Here is a 27,033-nt window from a genome sequence, read left to right on the forward strand (position 1 = left end):
CTTTCCGGCAGTCGTTCTTCCCGCGAACCGTACGCGACTGGAACAGAAAAGGGAGGTAATGACAGTGGCACGTAAAGTGCCCTCCGCCACACACTGTTGGGTGGCTTGCGGAGTATAAATGTAGATGTAGATGTAGATATAGAAAATATTTTCTTTGAAACTTCCTGGCAAGTTAAAACTGTGTGCCCGACCGAGACTCGAACTCGGGACCTTTGCCTTTCGCGGGCAAGTGCTCTACCATCTGAGCTACCGAAGCACCACTCACGCCCGGTCTCACAACTTTACTTCTGCCAGTATCTCGTCTCCTACCTTCCAAACTTTACAGAAGCTCTCCTGCGAATTGTAAATAGCCTTTCGCTCCCTGTATTTCGCAGAACACTTTCACACGAACTGTATTATGCTATGCTGGAAAAGTGTCACTGTCAAAGTGTAAACTAATATAGTTTGTGTGAAAGTGTTCTGGACATCAAATCGGAGGCAGACAGATCCGAAGAAAGCCGCCTATACTGTCGCAGTAAGTAAAAACTAAATTTACATCCAGATCGACAGATGAGCTATAGTCATGGCGATACATTAAAGTGTGACCCATCTGCAGTAATGGTTCGCAGGAGAGCTTCTGTAAAGTTTGGAAGGTAGGAGACGAGATACTGGCAGAAGTGAAGCTGTGAGTAGCGGGCGTGAGTCGTGCTTGGGTAGCTCAGATGGTAGAGCACTTGCCCGCGAAAGGCAAAGGTCCCGAGTTCGAGTCTCCGTCCGGCACACAGTTTTAATGTGCCAGGAAGTTTCATATCAGCGCACACTCCGCTGCAGAGTGAAAATCTCAAATGGTTCAAATGGCTCTGAGCACTATGGGACTCAACTGCTGAGGTCATTAGTCCCCTAGAACTTAGAACTAGTTAAACCTAACTAACCTAAGGACATCACAAACATCCATGCCCGAGGCAGGATTCGAACCTGCGACCGTAGCGGTCTTGCGGTTCCAGACTGCAGCGCCTTTAACCGCACGGCCACTTCGGCCGGCTGAAAATCTCATTCTGGCATATTTTCTTTCTTTGTGTGTGAGGAATGTTTCCTGAAAGTTTGGCCGTACCTTTTTGTAACACCCCTGTATACAGTGTTTTGTTTAACTCGGTCGGTACGGGGAAATCGGAATCCGTAGGAGATACAGTGAAACTGTTTCAGGAACCCTCAGGTGGTTTCTTGTGGAAAGAATTCTGCCATAATCAAATTTTTGGTGAAGCACGATTTGTCCAGATTCGTGCCTCGTACCACAACGCGCTCCTTAGCACTTACCGCGTCCCTCCGCTCTGCAGTCTGCGGCGAGGGAGTTTGTCTCGTACGAGACAGGACGTGAGGGAGTGGAGGGAGGTGGGGGAAGAGAGAGACTAGTCGCGCCCAGTTGAGCTTGCACGGAGTTTATTGAGACTAGCGGATACAGTGCAGGGGCGCTACGCGAGCAGAGTGTCCCGGGACACGCTCAGCGCCCGGGGAGTCCGGAGCGGCGTCCACGTCGGCGTCAGTAGTGGCGCGAGATGTCGCCGAAGCGGTTCTCGGGCCACATGCACTCGCAGCCGGAGGGCACGGTGCGCGTCACCATCTCCCAGCAGCTGGACTCGTAGCGGCGGCGCGTCAGCCACACCTTCTGGTAGCGCTGGACGCACGTGAAGCCCGGGTGCACGCACATCTGCAACACCGACCACAACAACCGCGTCACCTTCACCCTCGAGACCGGGGCCGTCGACAAAATACCTGCACTGGAGCGCCCAAGAAACTGGCATAGTCACGCGTATTCAGCGGGATGGACGTGTACAGCCTCATCAATCCGTGGACCCTGCATGTCAACAGGGGACTGTTGGAGCTGGTGGAGGCTCTGTAATGGTGTGGGGTGTGTGCAGTTGGAGTGATATGGGACCCCTTATACATCTACACAAAACTCCACCATCTGGGCCGGCAGCCTTATTCAGCGGGATGGACGTGTACAACCTCATCAATCCGTGGACCCTGCATGTCAGCACGGGACTGTTGGGGCTGGTGGAGGCTCTGTAATGGTGTGGGGCGTGTGCAGTTGGAGTGATATGGGACCCCTTATACATCTACACAAAACTCTACCATCTGAGCCGGCAGACGTATTCAGCGGATGGACGTGTACAGCCTCATCAATCCGTGGACCCTGCATGTGAGCAGGGGACTGTTGGAGCTGGTGGAGGCTCTGTAATGGTGTGGGGCGTGTGCAGTTGGAGTGATATGGGACCCCTTATACATCTACACAAAACTCTACCATCTGAGCCGGCAGACGTATTCAGCGGATGGACGTGTACAGCCTCATCAATCCGTGGACCCTGCATGTCAGCACGGGACTGTTGGAGCTGGTGGAGGCTCTGTAATGGTGTGGGGTGTGTGCAGTTGGAGTGATATGGGACCCCTTATACATCTACACAAAACTCTACCATCTGGGCCGGCAGACTTATTCAGCGGGATGGACGTGTACAGCCTCATCAATCCGTGGACCCTGCATGTGAGCAGGGGACTGTTGGAGCTGGTGGAGGCTCTGTAATGGTGTGGGGCGTGTGCAGTTGGAGTGATATGGGACCCCTTATACATCTACACAAAACTCTACCATCTGTGCCGGCAGACTTATTCAGCGGGATGGACGTGTACAGCCTCATCAATCCGTGGACCCTGCATGTGAGCAGGGGACTGTTGGAGCTGGTGGAGGCTCTGTAATGGTGTGGGGCGTGTGCAGTTGGAGTGATATGGGACCCCTTATACATCTACACAAAACTCTACCATCTGAGCCGGCAGACGTATTCAGCGGATGGACGTGTACAGCCTCATCAATCCGTGGACCCTGCATGTGAGCAGGGGACTGTTGGAGCTGGTGGAGGCTCTGTAATGGTGTGGGGCGTGTGCAGTTGGAGTGATATGGGACCCCTTATACATCTACACAAAACTCTACCATCTGAGCCGGCAGACGTATTCAGCGGATGGACGTGTACAGCCTCATCAATCCGTGGACCCTGCATGTGAGCAGGGGACTGTTGGAGCTGGTGGAGGCTCTGTAATGGTGTGGGGCGTGTGCAGTTGGAGTGATATGGGACCCCTTATACATCTACACAAAACTCTACCATCTGGGCCGGCAGCCTTATTCAGCGGGATGGACGTGTACAACCTCATCAATCCGTGGACCCTGCATGTCAGCAGGGGACTGTTGGAGCTGGTGGAGGCTCTGTAATGGTGTGGGGCGTGTGCAGCTGGAGTGATATGGGACCCCTTAAACATCTACACAAAACTCTACCATCTGGGCCGGCAGACTTATTCAGCGGGATGGACGTGTACAACCTCATCAATCCGTGGACCCTGCATGTCAGCAGGGGACTGTTGGAGCTGGTGGAGGCTCTGTAATGGTGTGGGGCGTGTGCAGTTGGAGTGATATGGGACCCCTTATACATCTACACAAAACTCTACCATCTGGGCCGGCAGACTTATTCAGCGGGATGGACGTGTACAACCTCATCAATCCGTGGACCCTACATGTCAGCAGGGGACTGTTGGAGCTGGTGGAGGCTCTGTAATGGTGTGGGGCGTGTGCAGTTGGAGTGATATGGGACCCCTTATACATCTACACAAAACTCTACCATCTGGGCCGGCAGACTTATTCAGCGGGATGGACGTGTACAACCTCATCAATCCGTGAACCCTGCATGTCAGCACGGGACTGTTGGAGCTGGTGGAGGCTCTGTAATGGTGTGGGGCGTGTGCAGTTGGAGTGATATGGGACCCCTTATACATCTACACAAAACTCTACCATCTGGGCCGGCAGACTTATTCAGCGGGATGGACGTGTGCAACCTCATCAATCCGTGGACCCTGCATGTCAGCACGGGACTGTTGGAGCTGGTGGAGGCTCTGTAATGGTGTGGGGCGTGTGCAGTTGGAGTGATATGGGACCCCTTATACATCTACACAAAACTCTACCATCTGGGCCGGCAGACTTATTCAGCGGCATGGACGTGTACAACCTCATCAATCCGTGGACCCTGCATGTCAGCAGGGGACTGTTGGAGCTGGTGGAGGCTCTGTAATGGTGTGGGGCGTGTGCAGTTGGAGTGATATGGGACCCCTTATACATCTACACAAAACTCTACCATCTGGGCCGGCAGACTTATTCAGCGGGATGGACGTGTACAGCCTCATCAATCCGTGGACCCTACATGTCAGCAGGGGACTGTTGGAGCTGGTGGAGGCTCTGTAATGGTGTGGGGCGTGTGCAGTTGGAGTGATATGGGACCCCTTATACATCTACACAAAACTCTACCATCTGGGCCGGCAGACTTATTCAGCGGGATGGACGTGTACAACCTCATCAATCCGTGAACCCTGCATGTCAGCACGGGACTGTTGGAGCTGGTGGAGGCTCTGTAATGGTGTGGGGCGTGTGCAGTTGGAGTGATATGGGACCCCTTATACATCTACACAAAACTCTACCATCTGGGCCGGCAGACTTATTCAGCGGGATGGACGTGTGCAACCTCATCAATCCGTGGACCCTACATGTCAGCAGGGGACTGTTGGAGCTGGTGGAGGCTCTGTAATGGTGTGGGGCGTGTGCAGTTGGAGTGATATGGGACCCCTTATACATCTACACAAAACTCTACCATCTGGGCCGGCAGACTTATTCAGCGGGATGGACGTGTACAACCTCATCAATCCGTGAACCCTGCATGTCAGCACGGGACTGTTGGAGCTGGTGGAGGCTCTGTAATGGTGTGGGGCGTGTGCAGTTGGAGTGATATGGGACCCCTTATACATCTACACAAAACTCTACCATCTGGGCCGGCAGACTTATTCAGCGGGATGGACGTGTGCAACCTCATCAATCCGTGGACCCTACATGTCAGCAGGGGACTGTTGGAGCTGGTGGAGGCTCTGTAATGGTGTGGGGCGTGTGCAGTTGGAGTGATATGGGAACCCTTATACATCTACACAAAACTCTACCATCTGGGCCGGCCGGAGTGGCCGTGCGGTTATAGGCGCTACAGTCTGGAATCGCGTGACCGCTACGGTTGCAGGTTTGAATCCTGCCTCGGGCATGGATGTGTGTGATGTCCTTAGGTTAGTTAGGTTTAAAGTAGTTCTAAGTTCTAGGGGACTGATGACCACAGTAGTTAAGTCCCTTAGTACTCAAAGCCATTTGAACATTTTTTTTTTCTACCATCTGGTGAGCAAGATATATGAGTCAGGCGAAATACCCTCAGACTTCAAGAAGAATATAATAATTCCAATCCCAAAGAAAGCAGGTGTTGGCAGATGAGAAAATTACCGAACTATCAGTTTAATAAGTCACAGGCTGCAAAATACTAACGCGAATTCTTTACAGACGAATGGAAAAACTCATAGAAGCCGACCTCGGGGAAGATCAGATTGGATTCCGTAGAAATGTTGGAACGCGTGAGGCAATACTGACCTTACGACTTATCTTAGAAGAAAGATTAAGGAAAGGCAAACCTACGTTTCTAGCATTTGTAGACTTAGAGAAAGCTTTTGACAATGTTGACTGGAATACTCTCCTTCAAATTCTAAAGGTGGCAGGGGTAAAATACAGAGAGCGAAAGGCTATTTACAATTTGTACAGAAACCAGATGGCAGTTATAAGAGTCGAGGGGCACAAAAGGAATGCAGTGGTTGGGAAGGGAGTGAGACAGGGTTGTAGCCTCTCCCTGATGTTATTCAATCTGTATATTGAGCAAGCAGTAAAGCAAACAAAACAAAAATTCGGATTAGGTATTAAAATCCGTGGAGAAGAAATAAAAACTTTCAGGTTCGCCGATGACATTGTAATTCTATCAGAGACAGCAAAGGACCTGGGAGAGCAGTTGAACGGAATGGACAGTGTCTTGAAAGGAGGATATAAGATGAACATCAACAAAAGCAAAACGAGGATAATGGAATGTAGTCGAATTAAGTCGGGTGATGCTGAGGGAATTAGATTAGGAAATGAGACACTTAAAGTAGTACAGGAGTTTTGCTATTTGGGGAGCAAAATAACTGATGATGGTCGAAGTAGAGAGGATATAAAATGTAGACTGGCAATGGCAAGGAAAGCGTTTCTGAAGAAGAGAAATTTGTTAACATCGAGTATTGATTTAAGTGTCAGGAAGTCGTTTCTGAAAGTATTTGTATGGAGTGTAGCCATGTATGGAAGTGAAACATGGACGATAAATAGTTTAGACAAGAAGAGAATAGAAGCTTTCGAAATGTGGTGCTACAGAAGAATGCTGAAGATTAGATGGATAGATCACATAACTAATGATTGAATAGAATTGGGGAGAAGAGCAGTTTGTGGCACAACTTGACAAGAAGAAGGGACCGGTTGGTAGGACATGCTCTCAGGCATCAAGGGATCACAAATTTAGCATTGGAGGGCAGCGTGAAGGGTAAAAATCGTAGAGGGAGACCAAGATATGAATACACTAAGCAGATTCAGAAGGATGTGGGTTGCAGTAAGTACTGGGAGATGAAGAAGCTTGCACAGGATAGGGTAGTATGGAGAGCTGCATCAAACGAGTCTCAGGACTAAAGACCACAACAACAAACATACTTCTACATGTGATAATGCTTATCCATTACGGATATTTCAGAACCGTGACCGTATATTGAATGTAAATAAGTTATACACAACTGCAACCAGTCACTTTTTTGAATAATAATGCTTTATTCCATGAACCGGTTCTCGAACCTTTTCAGGTTCCTCTTCAGATGGTTTTGGGAGGATCAGGGAAGTTACATCATTACTGGTAGTAGCATAATGCTGGGTGCTGGTTCTATGGAAGAAAGATGGGTCATACTTTAATGTATCGCCATGACTATAGCTCATCTGTCGATCTGGATGTAAATTTAGTTTTTACTTACTGCGACAGTATAGGCGCCTTTCTTAGGATCTGTCTGCCTCCATTTTGATGTCCAGAACACTTTCACACAAACTATATTATGCTATGCTGGAAAAGTGTCACTGTCAAAGTGTGAACTAATATAGTTCGTGTGAAAGTGTTCTGGACATCAAAATGGAGGCAGACAGATCCTGAGAAAGCCGCCTATACTGTCGCAGTAAGTAAAAACTAAATTTACATCCAGATCGACAGATGAGCTAACTATTTGTAGTGTCGTTCCCAGAACCGATCGCGGTCCTCTGGTTTGGAGCCGAGTGGAAGGCTTAAACCAGAGGCTCAGACGATTCTGCGGAGATCTGGGGTGCAAATTTCTCGACCTCCGCTATCGGGTGGAGAAACGTAGGGTCCCCCTGAATAGGCCAGGCGTGGACTACACGCCGGAAGCGGCTACAAGGGTAGCGGAGTACGTGTGGAGTGCATATGTGGGTTTTTTAGGTTAGAGAATTCCCTCCCTAGGCCCGACAAGACACCTCCTGAGACGTGGCAAGGTAGTAGTAGGCAAAATGCAACAGGGAATAACAATATTAATGTGCTAATAGTAAACTGCAGGAGCGTCTATAGAAAGGTCCCAGAACTGCTCTCATTAATAAACGGTCACAACGCGCATATAGTACTAGGGACAGAAAGTTGGCTGAAACCAGACGTAAACAGTAATGAAATCCTGAACTCAGATTGGAATGTATACCTCAGAGACAGGCTGGACAGTGAAGGGGGAGGCGTGTTTATAGCGATAAGAAGTGCAATAGAACGGAAGGAAATTGACGGAGATCCGAAATGTGAAATGATTTGGGTGAAGGTCACGGTTAAAGCAGGCTCAGACATGGTAATTGGATGTCTCTATAGGCCCCCTGGCTCAGCAGCTGTTCTGGCTGAGCACCTGAAGGATAATTTGCAAAATATTTCGAGTAGATTTCCCGACCGTATTATAGTTCTGGGTGGAGATTTTAATTTGCCGGATATAGACTGGGAGACTCAAAGGTTCATAATGGGTGGCAGGGACAAAGAATCCAGTGAAATTTTTTGAAGTGCTTTATCTGAAAACTACCTTGAGCAGTTAAACAGAGAACCGACTCGTGGCGATAACATATTAGACCTTCTGGTGACAACCAGAACCGAACTATTTGAAACAGTTAACGCAGAACAGGGAATCAGCGATCATAAAGCGGTTACTGCATCGATGATTACAGCTGTAAATAGAAATATTAATAAAGGTAGGAAGATTTTTCTGTTTAGCAAAAGTGACAAAAAGCAGATTACAGAGTACCTGACGGCTCAACACAAAAGTTTTGTCTCAAGTACAGATAGTGTTGAGGATCAGTGGACAAAGTTCAAAACCATCGTACAATATACGTTAGATGAGTATGTGCCAAGCAAGATCGTAAGAGATGGAAAAGAGCCACCGTGGTACAGCAACCGAGTTAGAAAACAGCTGCGGAAGAAAAGGGAACTTCACAGCAAACATAAAATATAGCCAAAGCCTTGCAGACAAACAAAAATTACGCGAAGCGAAATGTAGTGTGAGGAGGGCTATGCGAGAGGCGTTCAATGAATTCGAAAGTAAAGTTCTATGTACTGACTTGGCAGAAAATCCTAAGAAATTTTGGTCTTATGTCAAAGCAGTAGGTGGATCAAAACAAAATGTCCAGACACTCTGTGACCCAAATGGTACTGAAACAGAGGATGACAGACTAAAGGCCGAAATACTAAATGTCTTTTTCCAAAGCTGTGCCACAGAGGAAGACTGCACTGTAGTTCCTTCTCTAGATTGTCGCACAGATGACAAAATGGTAGATATCGAAATAGACGACAGAGGGATAGAGAAACAATTAAAATCGCTCAAAAGAGGAAAGGCCGCTGGACTTGATGGGATACCAGTTCGATTTTACACAGAGTACGCGAAGGAACTTGCCCCCCTTCTTGCAGCGGTGTACCGTAGGTCTCTAGAAGAGCGTAGCGTTGCAAAGGATTGGAAAAGGGCACAGGGCATCCCAGTTTTCAAGAAGGGACGTCGAAGAGATGTGCAGAACTATAGACCTATATCTCTAACGTCGATCAGTTGTAGAATTTTGGAACACGTATTATGTTCGAGTCTAATGACTTTTCTGGAGACTCACAAATCTACTCTGTAGCAATCAGCACGGGTTTCGAAAAAGACGGTCGTGTGAAACCCAGCTCGCGCTATTCGTCCACGAGACTCAGAGGGCCGTAGACACGGGTTCCCAGGTAGATGCCGTGTTTCTTGACTTCCGCAAGGCGTTCGGTACAGTTCCCCACAGTCGTTTAATGAACAAAGTAAGAGCATATGGACTATCAGACCAATTGTGTGACTGGATTGAGGAGTTCCTAGATAACAGAACGCAGCATGTCATTCTGAATGGAGAGAAGTCTTTCGAAGTAAGAGTGATTTCAGGTGTGCCGTAGGGGAGTGTCATAGGACAGTTGCTATTCACAATATACATAAATGACCTTGTGGATGACATCGGAAGTCCACTGAGGCTTTTTGCGGATGATACTGTGGTATATCGAGAGGTTGTAACAATGGAAAATTGTACTGAAATGCAGGAGGATCTGCAGCGAATTGACGCATGGTGCAGGGAATGGCAATTCAATATCAATATAGACAAGTGTAATGTGCTGCGAATACATAGAAAGATAGATCCCTTATCATTTAGCTACAATATAGCAGGTCAGCAACTGGAAGCAGTTAATTCCATAAATTATCTGGGAGTACGCATTAGGATTGATTTAAAATGGAATGATCATATAAAGTTGATCGTCGGTAAAGCAGATGCCAGACTGAGATTCATTGGAAGAATCCTAAGGAAATGCAATCCGAAAACAAAGGAAGTAGGTTACAGTACGCTTGTTCGCCCACTGCTTGAATACTGCTCAGCAGTGTGGCATCCGTACCAGATAGGGTTGATAGAAGAGATAGAGAAGATCCAACGGAGAGCAGCGCGCTTCGTTACCGGGTCATTTAGTAATCGCGAAAGCGTTACGGAGATGATAGATAAATTCCAGTGGAAGACTCTGCAAGAGAGACGCTCAGTAGCTCGGTACGGGCTTTTGTTGAAGTTTCGAGAACATACCTTCACCGAAGAGTCAAGCAGTATATTGCTCCCTCCTACGTATAACTCGCGAAGCGACCATGGGGATAAAATCAGAGAGTTTAGAGCCCACACAGAAGCATACCGACAATCCTTCCTTCCACGAACAATACGAGACTGGAATAGAAGGGAGAACCGATGGAGGTACTCCGCCACACACCGTCAGGTGGCTTGCGGAGTATGGATGTAGATATAGATGTAGATGCAGATATTTTAGAACCGTGACTGTATATTGAATGTAAATAAGTTATACAAAAGTGCAACCAGTCACTTTTTTGAATAATAATGCTTTATTCCATGAACCGGTTTTCGAACCTTTTCAAGTTCATCTTCAGATGGTTTCGGAAGGATCCGGGAAGTTACATCATTACTGGTAGTAGCATAATGCTGGGTGCTGGTTCTATGGCAGAAAGATGGGTCACACTTTAATGTATCGCCATGACTATAGCTCATCTGTCGATCTGGATGTAAATTTAGTTTTTACTTACTGCGACAGTATAGGCGGCTTTCTTAGGATCTGTCTGCCTCCATTTTGATGTCCAGAACACTTTCACACAAACTATATTATGCTATGCTGGAAAAGTGTCACTGTCAAAGTGTAAACAGCATGTTAGCAGCGGACTGTTCAAACCGGTGAAGGCTCTCTAATGGTGTGGGGTACATCTACATCTACATCTACATGCCTACTCTGCAATTCACATTTAAGTGCTTGGCAGGGGGTTCATCGAACCACAATCATACTATCTCTCTACCATTCCACTCCCGAACAACGCGCGGGAAAAACGAACACCTAAACCTTTCTGTTCGAACTCCGATTTCTCTTATTTTATTTTGATGGTCATTCTTACCTATGTATGTTGGGCTTGACAAAATATTTTCGCATTCGGAAGAGAAAGTTGGTGATCGAAATTTCGTAAATAGATCTCGCCGCGACGAAAAACGCCTTTGCTTTAATGACATCCATCCTAACTCGCGTATCATATCTGCCACACTCTCTCCCCTATTGCGTGATAATACAAAACGAGCTGCCCATTTTCGCACCCTTTCGATGTCCTCCGTCAATCCCACCCGGTAAGGATCCCACACCGCGCAGCAATATTCTAACAGAGGACGAACGAGTGTAGTGTAAGCTGTCTCTTTAGTGGACTTGCTGCATCTTCTAAGTGTCCTGCCAATGAAACGCAACCTTTGGCTCACCTTCCCCCACAATATTATCTATGTGGTCTTTCCAACTGAGTTGTTCGTAATTTTAACACCCAGGTACTTAGTTGAACTGACAGACTCGAGAATTGTACTATTTATCGAGTAATCGAATTCCGACGGATTTCTTTCGGAACTCGTGTGGATCACCTCACACTTTTCGTTATTTAGCGTCAACTGCACCTGCCACACCATACAGCAATCTTTTCTAAATCGCTTTGCAACTGATACTGGTCTTCGGATGACCTTACTAGACGGTAAATTACAGCATCATCTGCGAACAACCTAAGAGAACTGCTCAGATTGTCACCCAGGTCATTTATATAGATCAGGAGCAGCAGAGGTCCCGGGACGCTTCCCTGGGGAACACCTGATATCACTTCAGTTTTACTCGATGATTTGCCGTCTATTACTACGAACTGCGACCTTCCAGACAGGAAATCACGAATCCAGTCGCACAACTGAGACGATACCCCATAGGCCCGCAGCTTGATTAGAAGTTGCTTGTGAGGAACGGTGTCAAAAGCTTTCCGGAAATCTAGAGATACGGAATCAACTTGAGATCCCCTGTCGATAGCTGCGTTGCACAGGAACGATGTTTTCTGAAACCGTGCTGATTACGTATCAATAGATCGTTCCCTTCGAGGTGATTCATAATGTTTGAATACAGTATATGCTGCAAAACCCTACTGGAAACCGATGTCAATGTTATAGGTCTGTAGTTCGATGGATTACTCCTACTACCCTTCTTAAACACTGGTGCGACCTGCGCAATTTTCCAATCTGCAGGTACAGATCTATCGGTGAGCGAGCGGTTGTATATGATTGCTAAGTAGGGCGCTATTGTATCAGCGTAATCTGACCAGGGCCGTCGATAAAATATCTGCACTGGAGCGCCGAAGAAACTGGTATAGGCATACGTATTAAAATACAGAGATACGTAAACAGGCAGGATTCGGCGCTGCGGTCGACAAAGCCTATGTTTTACAGCAAGTGCCTGGTGCAGTTGTTGCATCAGTTACTACTGCTACAATGGCAGGTTATCAAGATTTAGGTGAGTCTGAACGTGGTGTTATATTCGGCGTCGCGGTGGTAGCGATGGAGTGGGGATTTTCCCTGTGCAACCATTTCACGAGCGTACTCTGAATACAAGGAATCTGGTAAAACATCAATCGCTGCGGCTGCAGATGGATCCAGGACGACAACTGAACAGAATCGTTGAGCGTGACAGAAGTGCAACCCTTCCTCAGATTGCTGCAGATTTCAATGCTGGGTCAGCAACAAGTGTGAGTGCGCGAACCATTCTACGAAAACTTTGAACATAGCTGCTAAGGTTCAGTGACCGTGTCAGAATTACGAGGGTTATTCCAAAAGTAAGGTCCGGTTATAAAAAAAAATCAAAACTAAAATGTTTTTTCAAAACAATTGTTTTATTTACATTCCTTACATCTTTATCTATTTTTCTACATAACTTCCATACTTATTTAAACATTTGTCACATCGTTCAACAAGCTTTTGAACGCCCATGTTATAGAAATCGGCCACCTGTGACGATAACCAGTCCTTAACTGCTTCTTTCACTTCATCATCTGTGTCGAAGCGCTTGCCGCCGAGAAACTCCTTTAAGTAACGGAACAGGTGGAAATCACTTGGCGCCAGGTCCGGACTGTAAGGAGGATGGTCCATCTGTTCCCATCCAAATTTCTTGATCAGAGCTTGCGTTTCATTTGCAGTGTGGGGTCTGGCATTGTCATGCAACAACAAGATTCCAGACGACAAAAGACCACGTCGCTTATTCTGGATTGCACGTCGAAGTTTAGTCAGGGTAGCGCAGTAGGCGGCTTTATTAATCGTTGTTCCTCTCTCCATAAAGTCGACTAACAATACTCCACGTCTATCCCAGAACACAGTCGCCATAACCTTACGTGTTGAGATTGTCTGCTTTGCCTTGACCTTGACTGGCGATGACGTGTGACGCCATTGCATTGACTGACGTTTAGACTCTGGAGTGATGTGAGAAACCCATGTCTCATCCCCTGTGACAACATTGTCTAAAAGACTGTCACCTTCCTTATGATATCGCTCCAAAAAATCAAGAGCAAAAGCCATTCTTTTCATTCGTTGGGGCTCAGTAAGCAGCCTGGGAACCCAACGGGCACACAATTTGTGAAACTTCAAATGTTCAGACACAATTCTGTACAAAGTTGTTCTACTCACATTCGGAAAATGCATGTCTACGTCTGTAATAGTGAATCGGCGATCTTCACGAATTTTTTTGTCAACCGCATTGACCAAATCGTCTGAAATCACTGATGGTCGGCCACACCGTGGTTCATCGTGCACATTATCCCGTCCTTCATTAAAAGCTCGCACCCACTTGCGCACTTTACTGTCGCTCATTATGTTAGGACCGTACACTTCAGTAATCTGCCGATGGATTTCCGCCGCTGAATTGTTTCTTGCAGACAAAAACCGTATCACTGCCCTTACTTCACAATCGGCGGGCTGATCAATTGTCTTAAACATTGTAAAGTGACACTGTGAACTACACTCAGCAACAGTAACAAAGCGAATGGCGGCGTTTGACGCGCAAGGCTTGCCGGGAGTCGGCGCGCATGCGTGTTTTGTCATTGGCGCCAAATTTCAATAGTTACGGCGAATCGGACCTTACTTTTGGAATAACCCTCGTATATTGGAACAAATAAGGCCTCGGTCACAAATATTAAGTCAAAATTGACCTGGTTTCGACGCTGCTATGAGCGTCGTCTTCAGAATTAGACTAACTGTTGTAAAATATATTAGGTATATAGTACATTAATGAAATTAAAGTTTGTACTGAGTGGAAAAGATGCAGTACTTACAAGTCACATATTCAAAAAGATCTGAGCCGGAAAGGCGACGTCATGAACAGTTGTGAGTCTTGCTGCAACCCTCGTTCACAGTACGAGCAGCCCTTAGCGGCTCGCCATGCCACAATTCTGAAGACGACGCTCATAGTAGCTTCGAAACCAGGTCAATTTTGACTTAATATTTCTGACCGAGGGCTTATTTGTTCCAATAACATTCTACGAAACATCGTCGATATGGGCTTTTGGAGCCGAAGGCACCACTCGTGTACCCTTGATGACTGCACGACACGAAGCTTTACACCTCGCCTGTGCCCGTCAACACTGACATTGGACTGTTGACTGGAAACATGTTGCCTGGTCGGACGAGTCTCGGTCGCTTTCGTAGTCCATTCTCGTATTCACAGGCCCTTCGCTTCTCTATCCGTAATGACATCGTCATTCCATCTTGTCTGTGGCATTCCTCGGCCCATTCTGCCCTCCACGGATCCTGAGCGTGCTACTCAGGCATAGGTGAACTCAAAAATCAAAACAACCTTTGGTGAAATTCAAAGCAGACGTTGGTAACATTATGAGTCTCGTTTCAAATTGTATCGAGCGGCTGGGCATGTACGGGTGTGGAGAGGATCTCATGAATCCATGGACCCAGCATGTCAGCAGGGGTCTGTTCAAGCCGGTGAAGGCTCTGTAATGGTGTGGGGCACGCACAGTTGGAGTGATATGGGACCCCTGATACGTCTAGATTCGACTGTGACAGGTGACGCGTGCGTAACCATCCTGTCTGATCACTGAGTCCATTCATGTCCATTGTGCATTCCAACGGGACGTGGGCAGCTCCAGCAGGACAATGCGACACTCCACACGTCCATTACTGCTACAGAGTGGCTCCAGCAACACTCTTCTGAGTTTAAACACTTCCGCTGGCCATGAACATTATTGAGCATATCTGGGATGTCTCGGAATGTGCTGTTCAGAAGAGATCTCCACCCCTTCATACTCTTATGGGTTTATGGAGAGCCCTATGGCATTCGTGGTGTCAGTTCCCTCCGGCACCACTTCAGACTTAGTCGAGTCCATGCCAGGTGCACTCGCGCTGCCCCTACACGATATTAGGCAGGTGTACCAGTTTCTTTGGCTCTTCTGTGTATGTAGGTGATGGTTTTTTTCACCGCTGTATCGATATCCGATTTCGAGATGGAAATATCGGTTGCCAATATTTTAAGTTTAATTTTGTTCTCAATTTAGACAAATATTTGAAACTGAGGTAGAACATGATTTTACGTTCACTGCAGGAAGGAGTCTTACCTCTTTTTGAGCTTTCATCACGTCCAATATTTCTCTTTGACTATATGATGCAAGTATAGGTGACACAGACAAGAAGTCCCCATAGCACTGAGGGGGCTGGTGGTGTCAATGAAATAACAAGGTTGCGGATGTGTAGAAACAGCACACCAGATGCGTTAAAAAAATTGGCTCAACCATTGAGCTATTTCTTCACATCGGCATTCTTAAAAAACAGTCGCTGAGACTGGTCAACAAAAATCTAAATGATAAGATTAGTCTTTCCAGTGGGTGGAGACTTGTGAGGGCAAATGCAGATGTAATCGGAGCTCCTACCTCCATGAACCATGGACGTTGCCGTCGGTGGGGAGGCTTGCGTGTCTCAGCGATACAGATGGCCGTACCGTAGGTGCAACCACAACGGAGGGGTATCTGTTGAGAGGCCAGACAAACGTGTGGTTCCTGAAGAGGGGCAGCAGCCTTTTCAGTAGTTGCAGGGGCAACAGTCTGGATGATTGACTAATCTGGCCTTGCAACACTAACCAAAACGGCCTTGCTGTGCTGGTACTGCGAACGGCTGAAAGCAAGGGGAAACTACGGCCGTAATTTTTCCCGAGGACATGCAGCATTACTGTATGGCATGGAGAGGTGCATGAAACCAGTCTCAGGACTGAAGACAACAACAACAATCGGAGCTCGGTGCTACCGACAAATACAACAGGATTTCGACCAAACAGAAGCTGCACAGGGCAACTTCTGAATCTCACTCAGTTTATAGAGGATGGCTTTGAAACCCGACAAGTAATGGACGTGGTCCTCGTGGATGTCACAGCAGCGTATGATACTGTCCAGCATCGGTTACTCCGTGAAAAACTATACAATATGATGAAGAACGCCCACCTCGATAGACTAATCAGCACCCTCCTCCAAAACCGCAGGAATTTTGAGGACAACGCAGTCGCTGGAGAGCGTCTTCCCTCAACTTCTCCTCACCATTTATACCAACGACCAGCCATTGGCCCCGGGCATAACGAGATTCTTATTTGCAGATGACCTAGCCCTTGCTACGCAGAGCTCATGCTTTGAAACAGTGGAGAGAAACCTGACAGCTGCGCTCAGAACACTGTGAAGCTGCTACAGTCGGAACCAACTCAGACCAAACCGTTTGAAGACACAAGTGTGTGGCTTTCATTTAAGGAACAGGGAAGCTGACCGTGAGCTACATATTGAATGGTCAGGCATCCAACTCCAGCATCATCAAGCCCCTAAATACTTCGGAGTCACTCTCGACAGAGCTCTGATATTCAAAACTCACTGAAAGAACACCAAAATGAAATTCTCCACGCGAAACAACCTAATTCGCAAACTAGCGGGTACACAGTGGGGCTCATATCCACGAACTATTCGCTCCTCTTCAATGGCACTGTGCTTTTCTACTGCTGAATATGCTTCCCCAGTCTGGTGCAGGTCACCTCATGCCAGACAAGTAGACACTGCTCTCAACGAAACCTGCAGGTCGATCACAGGTTGCTTAAGACCTACCCCAACTGATAAGCTCTACCACCTGGCTGGAAAAGCTCCAGCAGAGCAGTGGCTGCCAACAAGGAGAGACTGAAAGTGGAACAGGACAGTGCCCACCCACTGCACGGACATGATCCACCATAGCAAAGGCTGAGCTCGCCAAAGAATTTCCTGAGGACATCCGAGAAGCTCACCATTTCACCAGAGAAGTTAAGGCTGGAGTTATGGAAGAAGTCGACGCCTCACCAGTACAAATGGATGCCAGAAGCTGAAGAACTACCACCTCAGCACAATGAGAGCTGACTGGCGTGGAAACCTTTCTACAGACTACGATCAGGAGTTAGACGACCCAGAGGCAGCCTGAAGAGATGGGACTTCATAGCAGAAGGTACGTCCTATGATTGTGGACAAGGACAAACCACAAGCCACATGCTTCAGTGCCCATTGTGCCCTACATCCTGTACGAAGAATGAAAGCCACTCCAAGCGCCTTGGAAGATGCAAAATACCGGGCACATGTAATATAAATACAATTTGTGTATATATACGGGGTGGCCCATTGATCGTGACCAGCCGGCCGGAGTGGCTGCGCGGTTCTGGGCGCTACAGTCTGGAGCCGAGCGACCGCTACGGTCACAGGTTCGAATCCTGCCTTGGGCATGGATGTGCGTGATGTCCGTAGGTTAGTTAGGTTTAATTAGTTCTAAGTTCTAGGCGACTGATGACCTCGGCAGTTAAGTCGCATAGTGCTCAGAGCCATTTGAACCATTTTTGATCATGACCGGGCCAAATATCTCACAAAATACGCGTCAAACGAAAAACTACAAAGAACGAAACTTGTCTAACTTGAAGGGGGAAACCAGATGGCGCTACGGTTGGCCTGCTAGATGGCGCTGCCATAGGTCAAACGGCTATCAACTGCGTTTTTTAAATAGGAACCCCCATTTTTTATTACATATTAGTGTAGTACGTAAAGAAATATGAATGTTTTAGTTGGACCACTTGTTTCGCTTTGTGATAGATGGCGCTATAATAGTCACAAACATATGGCTCACAATTTTAGACGAACTATTGGTAACATGTAGCTTTTTTAATTAAAACACAGAACGTACATTTGAACATTTTATTTCGGTTGTTCCAATGTGATACACGTACCATTGTGAACATATCATTTCTGAGAACGCATCGTGTTACAGCGTGATTACCTGTAAATACCACATTAATGCAATAAATGCTCAAAATGATGTCTATCAGCCTCAATGCATTTGGCAATACGTGTAACGGCATTCCTCTCAACAGCGAGTAGTTCGCCTTCTGTATTGTTCGCACATGCATTGACAATGTGCTGTTGGTGAATGACGCTTCGTCGCTAAATAGAACGCGTGCAAAAAATCTGTCATCGTCCCGTAATTTCTCTTGTGCCCAGTGGCAGAACTGTACACGACGTTCAAAGTCGTCGCCATGCAATTCCTGGTGCATAGAAATACGGCACGGGTGTTATCGATGTTGACGTAGCATTCTCAACACCGACGTTTTTGAGATTCCCGATTCTCGCGCAATTTGTCTGCCACTGATGTGCGGATTAGCCGCGACAGCAGCTAAAACACCTACTAAAACACAGGTAATGTATCACGAAGCAAATACCGTCCGCACTGGCGGAATGTTACGTGATACCACGTACTTATACATTTGTGACTATTACAGCGCCATCTATCACAAAGCTAAAAAAGGGGTCATACTAAAACATTCATATTTCCTTGCATATTACACGAATATGTAATAAAAATGGGGGTTCCTATTTTAAAAAGAAACGCAGTTGATATCCGTTTGACCTATGGCAGCACGATCTAGCGGGCCAACCATAGCGCTATCTGGTTTCCCCCTTTGAAGTTAGGCGAGTTTCGTTCTGTGTAGTTTTTCCGTTGGACGCTTATTTCGTGAGATATTTGGCCCAGTCACTATCAATGGACCACCCTGTATATTAGGGATGGGAGGTGTTAGATTACAGAGAGATTTGAGACCCGAGGAATGTAAAGAAAACAACCTGTTGTCTGTCATGTTGCATCCTTGAGAATGTGAGAGCCAGACTGGCCCACAACCAGCTTGCTGACTGTAGAGCTGGATCACTGAAGAAGTCTACAGCCTGGTGGTGCCCCATTATGGAACCCATTTTAAGAATGGGAAAGTTCAGATCAGAGCAGTGTAGAGGTCCACTGGAACACCACAGAAACTTGGCACCCGGTGCATTACCTGCTTGCTGACTGTGGAGCTGAGCCACTGAGGATGTCTACAGTCCGTTGGTGCCACAATATGGAACCCACTTTAAGAATGGGAGAGTTCATATGAGAGCAGTGTAGATGCCCACTTGAACACCACAGACTTGGCACCCAGTGCATTACCTGTTTTCTGACTGGAGCTGACCCACTGAGGATGTCTACAGCCTGGTGTTCCCCCCCTTATGAAACCCACTTTAAGAATGGATGAGTTCCTGGAACACTCCAGAGACTTGGCACCTAGTGCATTGCCTTCTTGCTGGCTGTGGAGCTGGACCACAGAGAATGTGTACAGTCTTATGAAACCCACCACAAGAATGGGAGAGTTCAAATGAGAACAGTGTAGAGGTCCCCTGGATCACCCCAGAGACTTGGTGCCCAGTGTGTTGCCTGCTTGGTGACTGTGGAGATGGACCACTGAGGATGTGTACAGCCTGGTGTTCCCTCCCTTATGAAACCCACTTTAAGAATGGATGAGTTCAAATGAGAGCAGTGTAGAGGTCGGCCGGGGCACCACAGAGACCCGGCTCCCAGTCCATTACCTGCCTGCTGTGGAGATGAGCCACTGAGAATGTCTACAGCATGGTGTGCCCCCATACGAAACCCACTTTAAGAATGGGAGAGTTCAGATGAGAGCAGTGTAGAGGTCCACTGGAACACCACAGAGACTCGGCGCCCAGTGCATTACCTGCTTGCTGACTGTGGAGTTGAGCCACCGAGGATGTCTAGAGCCCGATGGTGCCCCCTTATGGAACCCACTTTAAGAATGGGAGCAGTGTAGTGGCCACAGAGACTGGGCGGCCGGTGCGTTACCTGCTTGGTGACGACGGAGCTGGTGCGCAGGCTGAGCACGTCCGCGGCCTCTCGGTCCTGCTGCTGCTCCTGGCTGGCGGCCGCGGCCTGCCGGCACAGCACCTCGTGGTAGTGCGGCGGCCGGTACTCGTACACGCCGTCGTTCAGCTCCACCCGGTTCCTCTGCGTCTGGCAAAGCGGCTGGTAGCTCTGCAACACGCGACAGCGCACCGTACACATACTGTTGTGGGATGGCAGGCTAGCTTCACAAACAGACACTCCTTACTCAGTCAACATTACAATATGCATTCCACACTATGTGGACACCCCCTATGTAAAGTGAAATTGGCCACTAGATGTCATGAGCGGTGGACCCACAGGTATAAAATGGGTGGGGAGTATTGTGATCTCAATAGAGAAGCAGCAACAGCAGAATCGGTTAGAACAGCACAGCCACTTCAAATGTTGACTAGTCATGGGACGCCACCTGAGTAATAGATCCATCAGGGACATTCCATCCCTTCCAAACCTGCTGAAGTGACTGTGAACTGGAAATGTGAAGAAACAAGCACAGCTACACTATGTGATCAAAAGTATCCAAACACATGGCTGAAAATGACTTACAAGTTTGTGGCGCCCTCCATCGGTAATGCTAGAATTCAGTGTGGTGTTGGCCCATCCTTAGCCTTGATGACAGCTTCCACTCGCGCAGGCATACGTTCAATCTGGTCCTGGAAGGTTTCCTGGGGAACGGCAGCCCATTCTTCACGGAGTGCTGCACTGAGGAGAAATATCAATGTCGGTCGGTGAGGCCTAGCACGAAGTCGCCGTTCCAAAGCATCCCCAAGGGTTTGTATAGGATTCAGGTCAGGACTCTGTGCAGGCCAGTCCATTACATGGATGTTATTGTCGTGTAACCACTTCACCACTGGCCGTACATTATGAACAGGTGCTCGATCGTCTCGAAAGATGCAATCTCCAGCCCCAAATTGCTCTTCAACAGCAGAAAGCAAGAATGTGCGTAAACGATCAATGTATGCTTTGCTGTGATAGTGTCACGCAAAACAACAAGGAGTGCAAGCCCCCTCCACGAATTAAACGATCACACCATAACACCACCGCCTCCGAATTTTACTGTTCGCACTACACACGCTGGCAGATGACGTTGACTGGGCATTCGCCATGCCCACACCCGACCCTCAGATCGCCACATTGTGTACCGTGATTCGCCAGTCCACACAATGTTTTTCCACTGTTCAGTCGTCCAATGTTTACGCTCCTTGCACCATGCGAGGCGTCGTTTGGCATTTACCGGCGTGTTGTGTGGCTTATGAGCAGCAGCTCAACCGTGAAATCCAAGTTTTCGCGCCTCCTGCCTAACTGTCATAGTACTTGCAGTGGATCGTTATGCAGTTTAGAATTCCTGTGTGATGGTCTGGATAGATGTCTGCCTATTACACATTACGACCCTCTTCAACTGTCGGCGCTCTCTGTCAGTCAACAGACGAGGTCAGCCTGTACGCTTTTGTGGCTGTACGTGTCCCTTCACGTTTCCACTTCACTATCACATCGGAAACAGTGGACATAGGGATGTTTAGGAGTGTGGAAATCTCACGTACAGACGTATGACACAAGTGACACCCAATCACCTGACCACATTGGAAGTCTGTGTGTTCCACGTAGTGCCCCATTCTTCTCTCTCACGATTTCTAATGACTACCGAGGTCGCTGATATGGAGTACCTGGCAGTAGGTGGCAGCACAATGCACCTAATATGAAAAACGTGTGTTTTGGGGGGTGGTCGGATACTTTTGATCACATAGTGTAGGTCTCTCTAAGTCCATCTTTATACAGATGAAGGACCTCGGACGTTGAGTACAGAATGTCGAATCAAAACACCTTCCAGTTGTCAAAATTTTCAATTGTTATTTTATTCAGTAACCAGTTTCAGCGATATATTACGCCATCTTCAGGCCCCTAACCGACGTGTAGAAAGATTCCCACCTCTGGTCCAATCAAAACAGAGACCAGCATTCATTGCTTGGTATCCATAGATTTTTGCCGCAGAAATCTCTCGGATCCAAGGGATTGCTACGAATGTATATCTCCTTCCCCGCGATAACACACACGTGTCTCTGCGCCTGAGAGGAGAACACAAACTTGGTTGCACTGCTCTTCCTCATCCACCCTACACCCCAGATTTCGCACATACTGACTTGCATCACTGAAGTATGGATTCCACAAGAAGCACTACGGCAATAATGGCGGAGTTACTGATGCGGCAAGAATTTGGCTTTGACAGACACCTGCAAAGTGCTATCAAGCCAGTGTACAGGCTCTCACCTTAAGATGGTGAAAGGCTGCAGAAATTAAAGGAGATTTACGTAGAATAATCTCTGAATATAAAAGCCAATGACCCCACAGACAAAGTCACCTAGCCCAAACCGCCAAGGACAAGAAATTTGGTGAGGGTGTTGATCTTATACAGTAGGCATCGTTTAAGAAGGGACTCTCGAAATAGGGGAGGATAGGTGTTTTTAAAAAAAATTGTGGCTATTAAGGCAAATTTGAAGCTAGACCTACAAAAACTGGTATTTGTGTTCTCAATAAGAAATAAAGAAATATGTGTTTCAACACTTTTGAAAGTTTAACCCCTATGGGGTGAAATAATGGGTGAAAGCTTTTTTTTAAATGTAAATAATTATACAAGAACTGCTAAATAGTTCTTAATGCTAAATCTTTGAATACTAGTGTTTGACTTACAAATAAAAAATATGTGATTCATTGTTTTGGAAATTCAACTCCTAAGAGGGGTGCGAAAGGGGATAAATCTTTTACGAAAATATTTCATTATGATAGCGTTTGTAAAAGCTAAATCTATGGAAATTTGAATTTGGCTTCTCAGTTGGAAATAAAAAAATGCGCGTTCCACTGTTTTGGAAATTCAACCCCTAACGTGGTGAAATATGGAATGGAAGTTTTTATGGGAATATTTCATTATGAAGCCTTTATGAAGTATATCTATGAAAATTTGTATTTGGCTTTTTTGTTAGAAGCGAAAAAATACACATTTATCTATTTTTTGAATGTCAACTCCAAAAGGTTTGAAACAGGGGTTGTAATGTATTATGAAAATATTTCATAGCTAAATCTTTGAAAACTCGTATTTCGCTTCTGAATTAGAAAGAAAAAAATACATGTTTCATACTTTTTGGAAATCGGACCCGTAAGAGGGTGATATGGAGCATGAAAATTTTCAAGAAAATATTTAAATTTTTAAAGCAATGAAAATTTTTATTTCACTTCTCGGTTACATACCAAGAAATGCGTGTTAGGGGATAAAATTTTCTATGGAAATATCGCCAAAAGAATGAAAAGGCATGATTAACAATAACACAAGATACCAGAATCGCTTTCTGGTCAGAATGCACCATGCTTCTGTGGATTAGTTTACGTGAGAAGCTTAGATACTGTTGCTGTTTGTCAATAACATAAGAATTCGATTAAATAAAAAATAATCTGCGCAGACCGTACAGTCTACGTGTGTAAAGCAGTGGTTTCTAAGCTTAAGGGTTCTGTATTCAAAGACTTGAGGAACGATACGGTGTATTCAGATTATGAATATACAAGGTGTCCGAAAAGTCTTTCCCTGATTACATAAATTGATAACTCAGGCTGGGAGATACAAATATGAAACTGGTTTCTAATTGTTTACAAATTACCAAAGTTTTTTTCACACAAGAGTAAACTTCCACATGAGCACCCTTGGTAGCACGTAGCACATCTAGGCGAAATTCAATTTCCTTCCATACATTAGCCAACATCACTGGAGGGATCGATTCAGCGACTGTGGTTATCTGTTGCCGCAGGGTTTCAAGGTCTGGTACACGTGTTCGGTAGAACTCGTCCTTGACATAACCCCATAAAAAGAAGTCTAATGGGGTTATGTCAGGAGAGCGTGGAGGTCATACCGTTGGCCCATCACGACCGATCCATCGCTCAGGAAAGGTCATATCAAGATGGGCTCGCACGTTCAAACTCCAATGAGGCGGTGCACCGTCTTGCTGAAACAGGACATCGGGGTGATACTGAAGCAGCCGAGGAACAGCATACAGCTGCAACATGTCCAGATACACAGCAGATGTGACGGTAGCCTCAGCGAAGAAGAATGGCCCGATAATTCGATCGTGCAATAGCGCGCATCAAACGTTCACCTTTGGACTGCCTATGGTGCACTCCATGACCTCGCCAGGGGGTTGTGAACCCCATGTGCGCACATTGTGGCGATTCACTACTCCACAGACAAAAAAAGGTCGCTTCGTCGGAAAAGGCAATTCGTCTGAGATAACCAACATTGTCCTCTATACGTGATAGCATTTTGACCGCAAAGTCATATCGACGTGTACTGTCATTGGGGAACAATGGAAGTGGAAGTTTACTGATGTGTGAAAAAAGCTTTGATAGTTTATAAACAATTAGACACCAGTTTCATATTTGTATCTTACTTCTAGCCTGAGTTATCGATCTATGTGATCAGGGAAAGACTTTTCGGACACCCTGTAGTTGCCTGCTTTGAAGAAAGGATGTGTTCCATTACTTACTGAACTATCCTATAGCTGAGGAGACCAGAGAGGTGTCTCAGAGTTGATGAGTCAGGAACCAGAAGTGATGGTACGTTCTAATGGGACCAGACTGCTGAGATCATCAATCCCTAGGCTTACACACTACTTAATCTAACTTAAACGAACCTACGCGAAGGACGACACACACACCCACACCTGATGGAGGACTCGAACCTCCGACAGGGGAGCTGCGTGATCCGTGGCGAGGCACCAGAGACCACTCGGCTACCCTGTGTGGCTCGCGTGACAGGAGCAGCACGTCTGTCAGACAATGAGAGTAAGTGGCGGAGGGTACTCACGACGCCCGAGTCGCGGTCCTGGCGGGAGGTTCCTGCGACGGGCAGCCCACCGCCGTAGGGCTCGACCAGGTCGCCCTCCAGAGCCGAGTCGTCGGGGAGGAACAGCTCGTCCCACGGGAGCACCGCCGGCGGACCGCCGGGCTCCTCGTTCCTGAGGCTCCGGGCCGGCTGCAGCTGCAACTGCGCAGAGACAGAGCACGCTAAAGGTCAGCCCGGTCTGGGGACACCGACACTGGGCACCGCGTCAGGTCACGACAGGTCAGTCCAGTCTGAGGAAACGAATACTACACAACATGTCTCACTACAAGAGGTCAGCCCTGTCTGGGGATACCGACACCATATCATGTCACCATAAAAAAGGGGTCAACCCAGTCTGGGGACACCAAAACCGTGCCACATCATGTTACAAGATGTCATCCCAGTCTGGGGACACCAGAACCACGCAATGTCATGTTACACGAGGTCAGCCCAGTGGGCGAACACCAAAACCATGCAATGTCATGTTACAAGAGATCAGCCCAGTCTGGGGACACCAAAACCATGCTAAATCATGTTACGTCATCCCAGTCTGGGGACACCAGAACCATAGAGTGTCATGTTACAAGAGGTCAGCCCCCTCTGTGATCACCAAAACCATGCCAAATCATGTTACAAGACGTCATCCCAGTGTGGGGACACCAGAACCATGCAATGTCATGTTACAAGAGGTAATCCCAGTCTTTGAACACCAAAACCATGCCACATCATGTTACAAGACGTCATCCCAGTTGGGAACACCACAACCATGCAATGTCATGTTACAAGAGGTCAGCCCAGTCTGCTAACACCTAAATCATGCCAAATCATGTTACAAGACGTCATCCCAGTGTGGGGACACCAGAACCAAGCAATGTCATGTTACAAGAGATCAACCCAGTCTGGGGACACCAAAACCATGCTAAATCATGTTACGTCATCCCAGTCTGGGGACATCAGAACCATAGAGTGTCATGTTACAAGAGGCCAGCACAGTCTGCGATCACCAAAACCATGCCAAATCATGTTAAAGACGTCATCCCAGTGTGGGGACACCACAACCATGCAATGTCATGTTACAAGAGGTCAGCCCAGTGTGCGAACACCAAAACCATGCCAAATCATGTTACAAGACGTCATCCCAGTCTGGGGACACCAGAACCATGCAATGTCATGTTACACGAGGTCAGCCCATCCGGCGAACACCAAAACCATGCAATGTCATGTTACAAGAGATCAGCCCAGTCTGGGGACACCAAAACCATGCTAAATCATGTTACGTCATCCCAGTCTGCGGACATCAGAACCATAGAGTGTCATGTTACAAGAGGTCAGCCCAGTCTGCGATCACCAAAACCATGCCAAATCATGTTAAAGACATCATCCCAGTGTGGGGACACCACAACCATGCAATGTCATGTTACAAGAGGTCAGCCCAGTCTGCGAACACCAAAACCATGCCAAATCATGTTACAAGACGTCATCCCAGTCTGGGGACACCAGAACCATGCAATGTCATGTTACACGAGGTCAGCCCAGTGTGCGAACACCAAAACCGTGCCACATCATGTTACAAGACGTCATCCCAGTCTGGGGACACCAGAACCATCCAATGTCATGTTACAAGAGGTCAGCCCAGTCTGCTAACACCAAAACCGTGCCACATCATGTTACAAGACGTCATCCCAGTCTGGGGACACCAGAACCATGCAATGTCATGTTACAAGAGGTCGGGCCAGTCTGGGAACACTAAAACCATGCCAAATCAAGTTACAAGACGTCATCCCAGTCTGGGGACACCAGAACCATGCAATGTCATGTTACACGAGGTCAGCCCAGTGTGCGAGCACCAAAACCGTGCCACATCATGTTACAAGACGTCATCCCAGTCTGGGGACACCAGAACCATCCAATGTCATGTTACAAGAGGTCAGCCCAGTCTGCTAACACAAAAACCGTGCCACATCATGTTACAAGACGTCATCCCAGTCTGGGGACACCAGAACCATGCAATGTCATGTTACAAGAGGTCGGGCCAGTCTGGGAACACTAAAACCATGCCAAATCAAGTTACAAGACGTCATCCCAGTCTGGGGACACCAGAACCATGCAATGTCATGTTACACAAGGT

At 47.1% G+C, this 27,033-nt stretch overlaps 1 protein-coding gene across 1 annotated transcript in view; it reads right to left on the reverse strand.

Moving 5' to 3' along the window:
• Positions 1–1,450: 1,450 nt before the first annotated feature.
• LOC126426826 (uncharacterized) overlaps positions 1,451–27,033 on the reverse strand; it is a 269,461-nt gene continuing 243,878 nt past the window's right edge. The window contains exons 3-5 of the mRNA XM_050088849.1: positions 24,888–25,067; positions 19,988–20,176; positions 1,451–1,684 (exon numbers count right to left, since the gene is read on the reverse strand). Of these exons, the coding sequence (XP_049944806.1) occupies positions 1,517–1,684; positions 19,988–20,176; positions 24,888–25,067 (537 nt within the window). The 3' untranslated portion in view covers positions 1,451–1,516. The remainder of the gene's footprint in view (positions 1,685–19,987; positions 20,177–24,887; positions 25,068–27,033) is intronic.

Source organism: Schistocerca serialis, chromosome 11 (genome assembly GCF_023864345.2).
Source record: "Schistocerca serialis cubense isolate TAMUIC-IGC-003099 chromosome 11, iqSchSeri2.2, whole genome shotgun sequence".
Lineage (NCBI taxonomy): Eukaryota > Metazoa > Arthropoda > Insecta > Orthoptera > Acrididae > Schistocerca > Schistocerca serialis.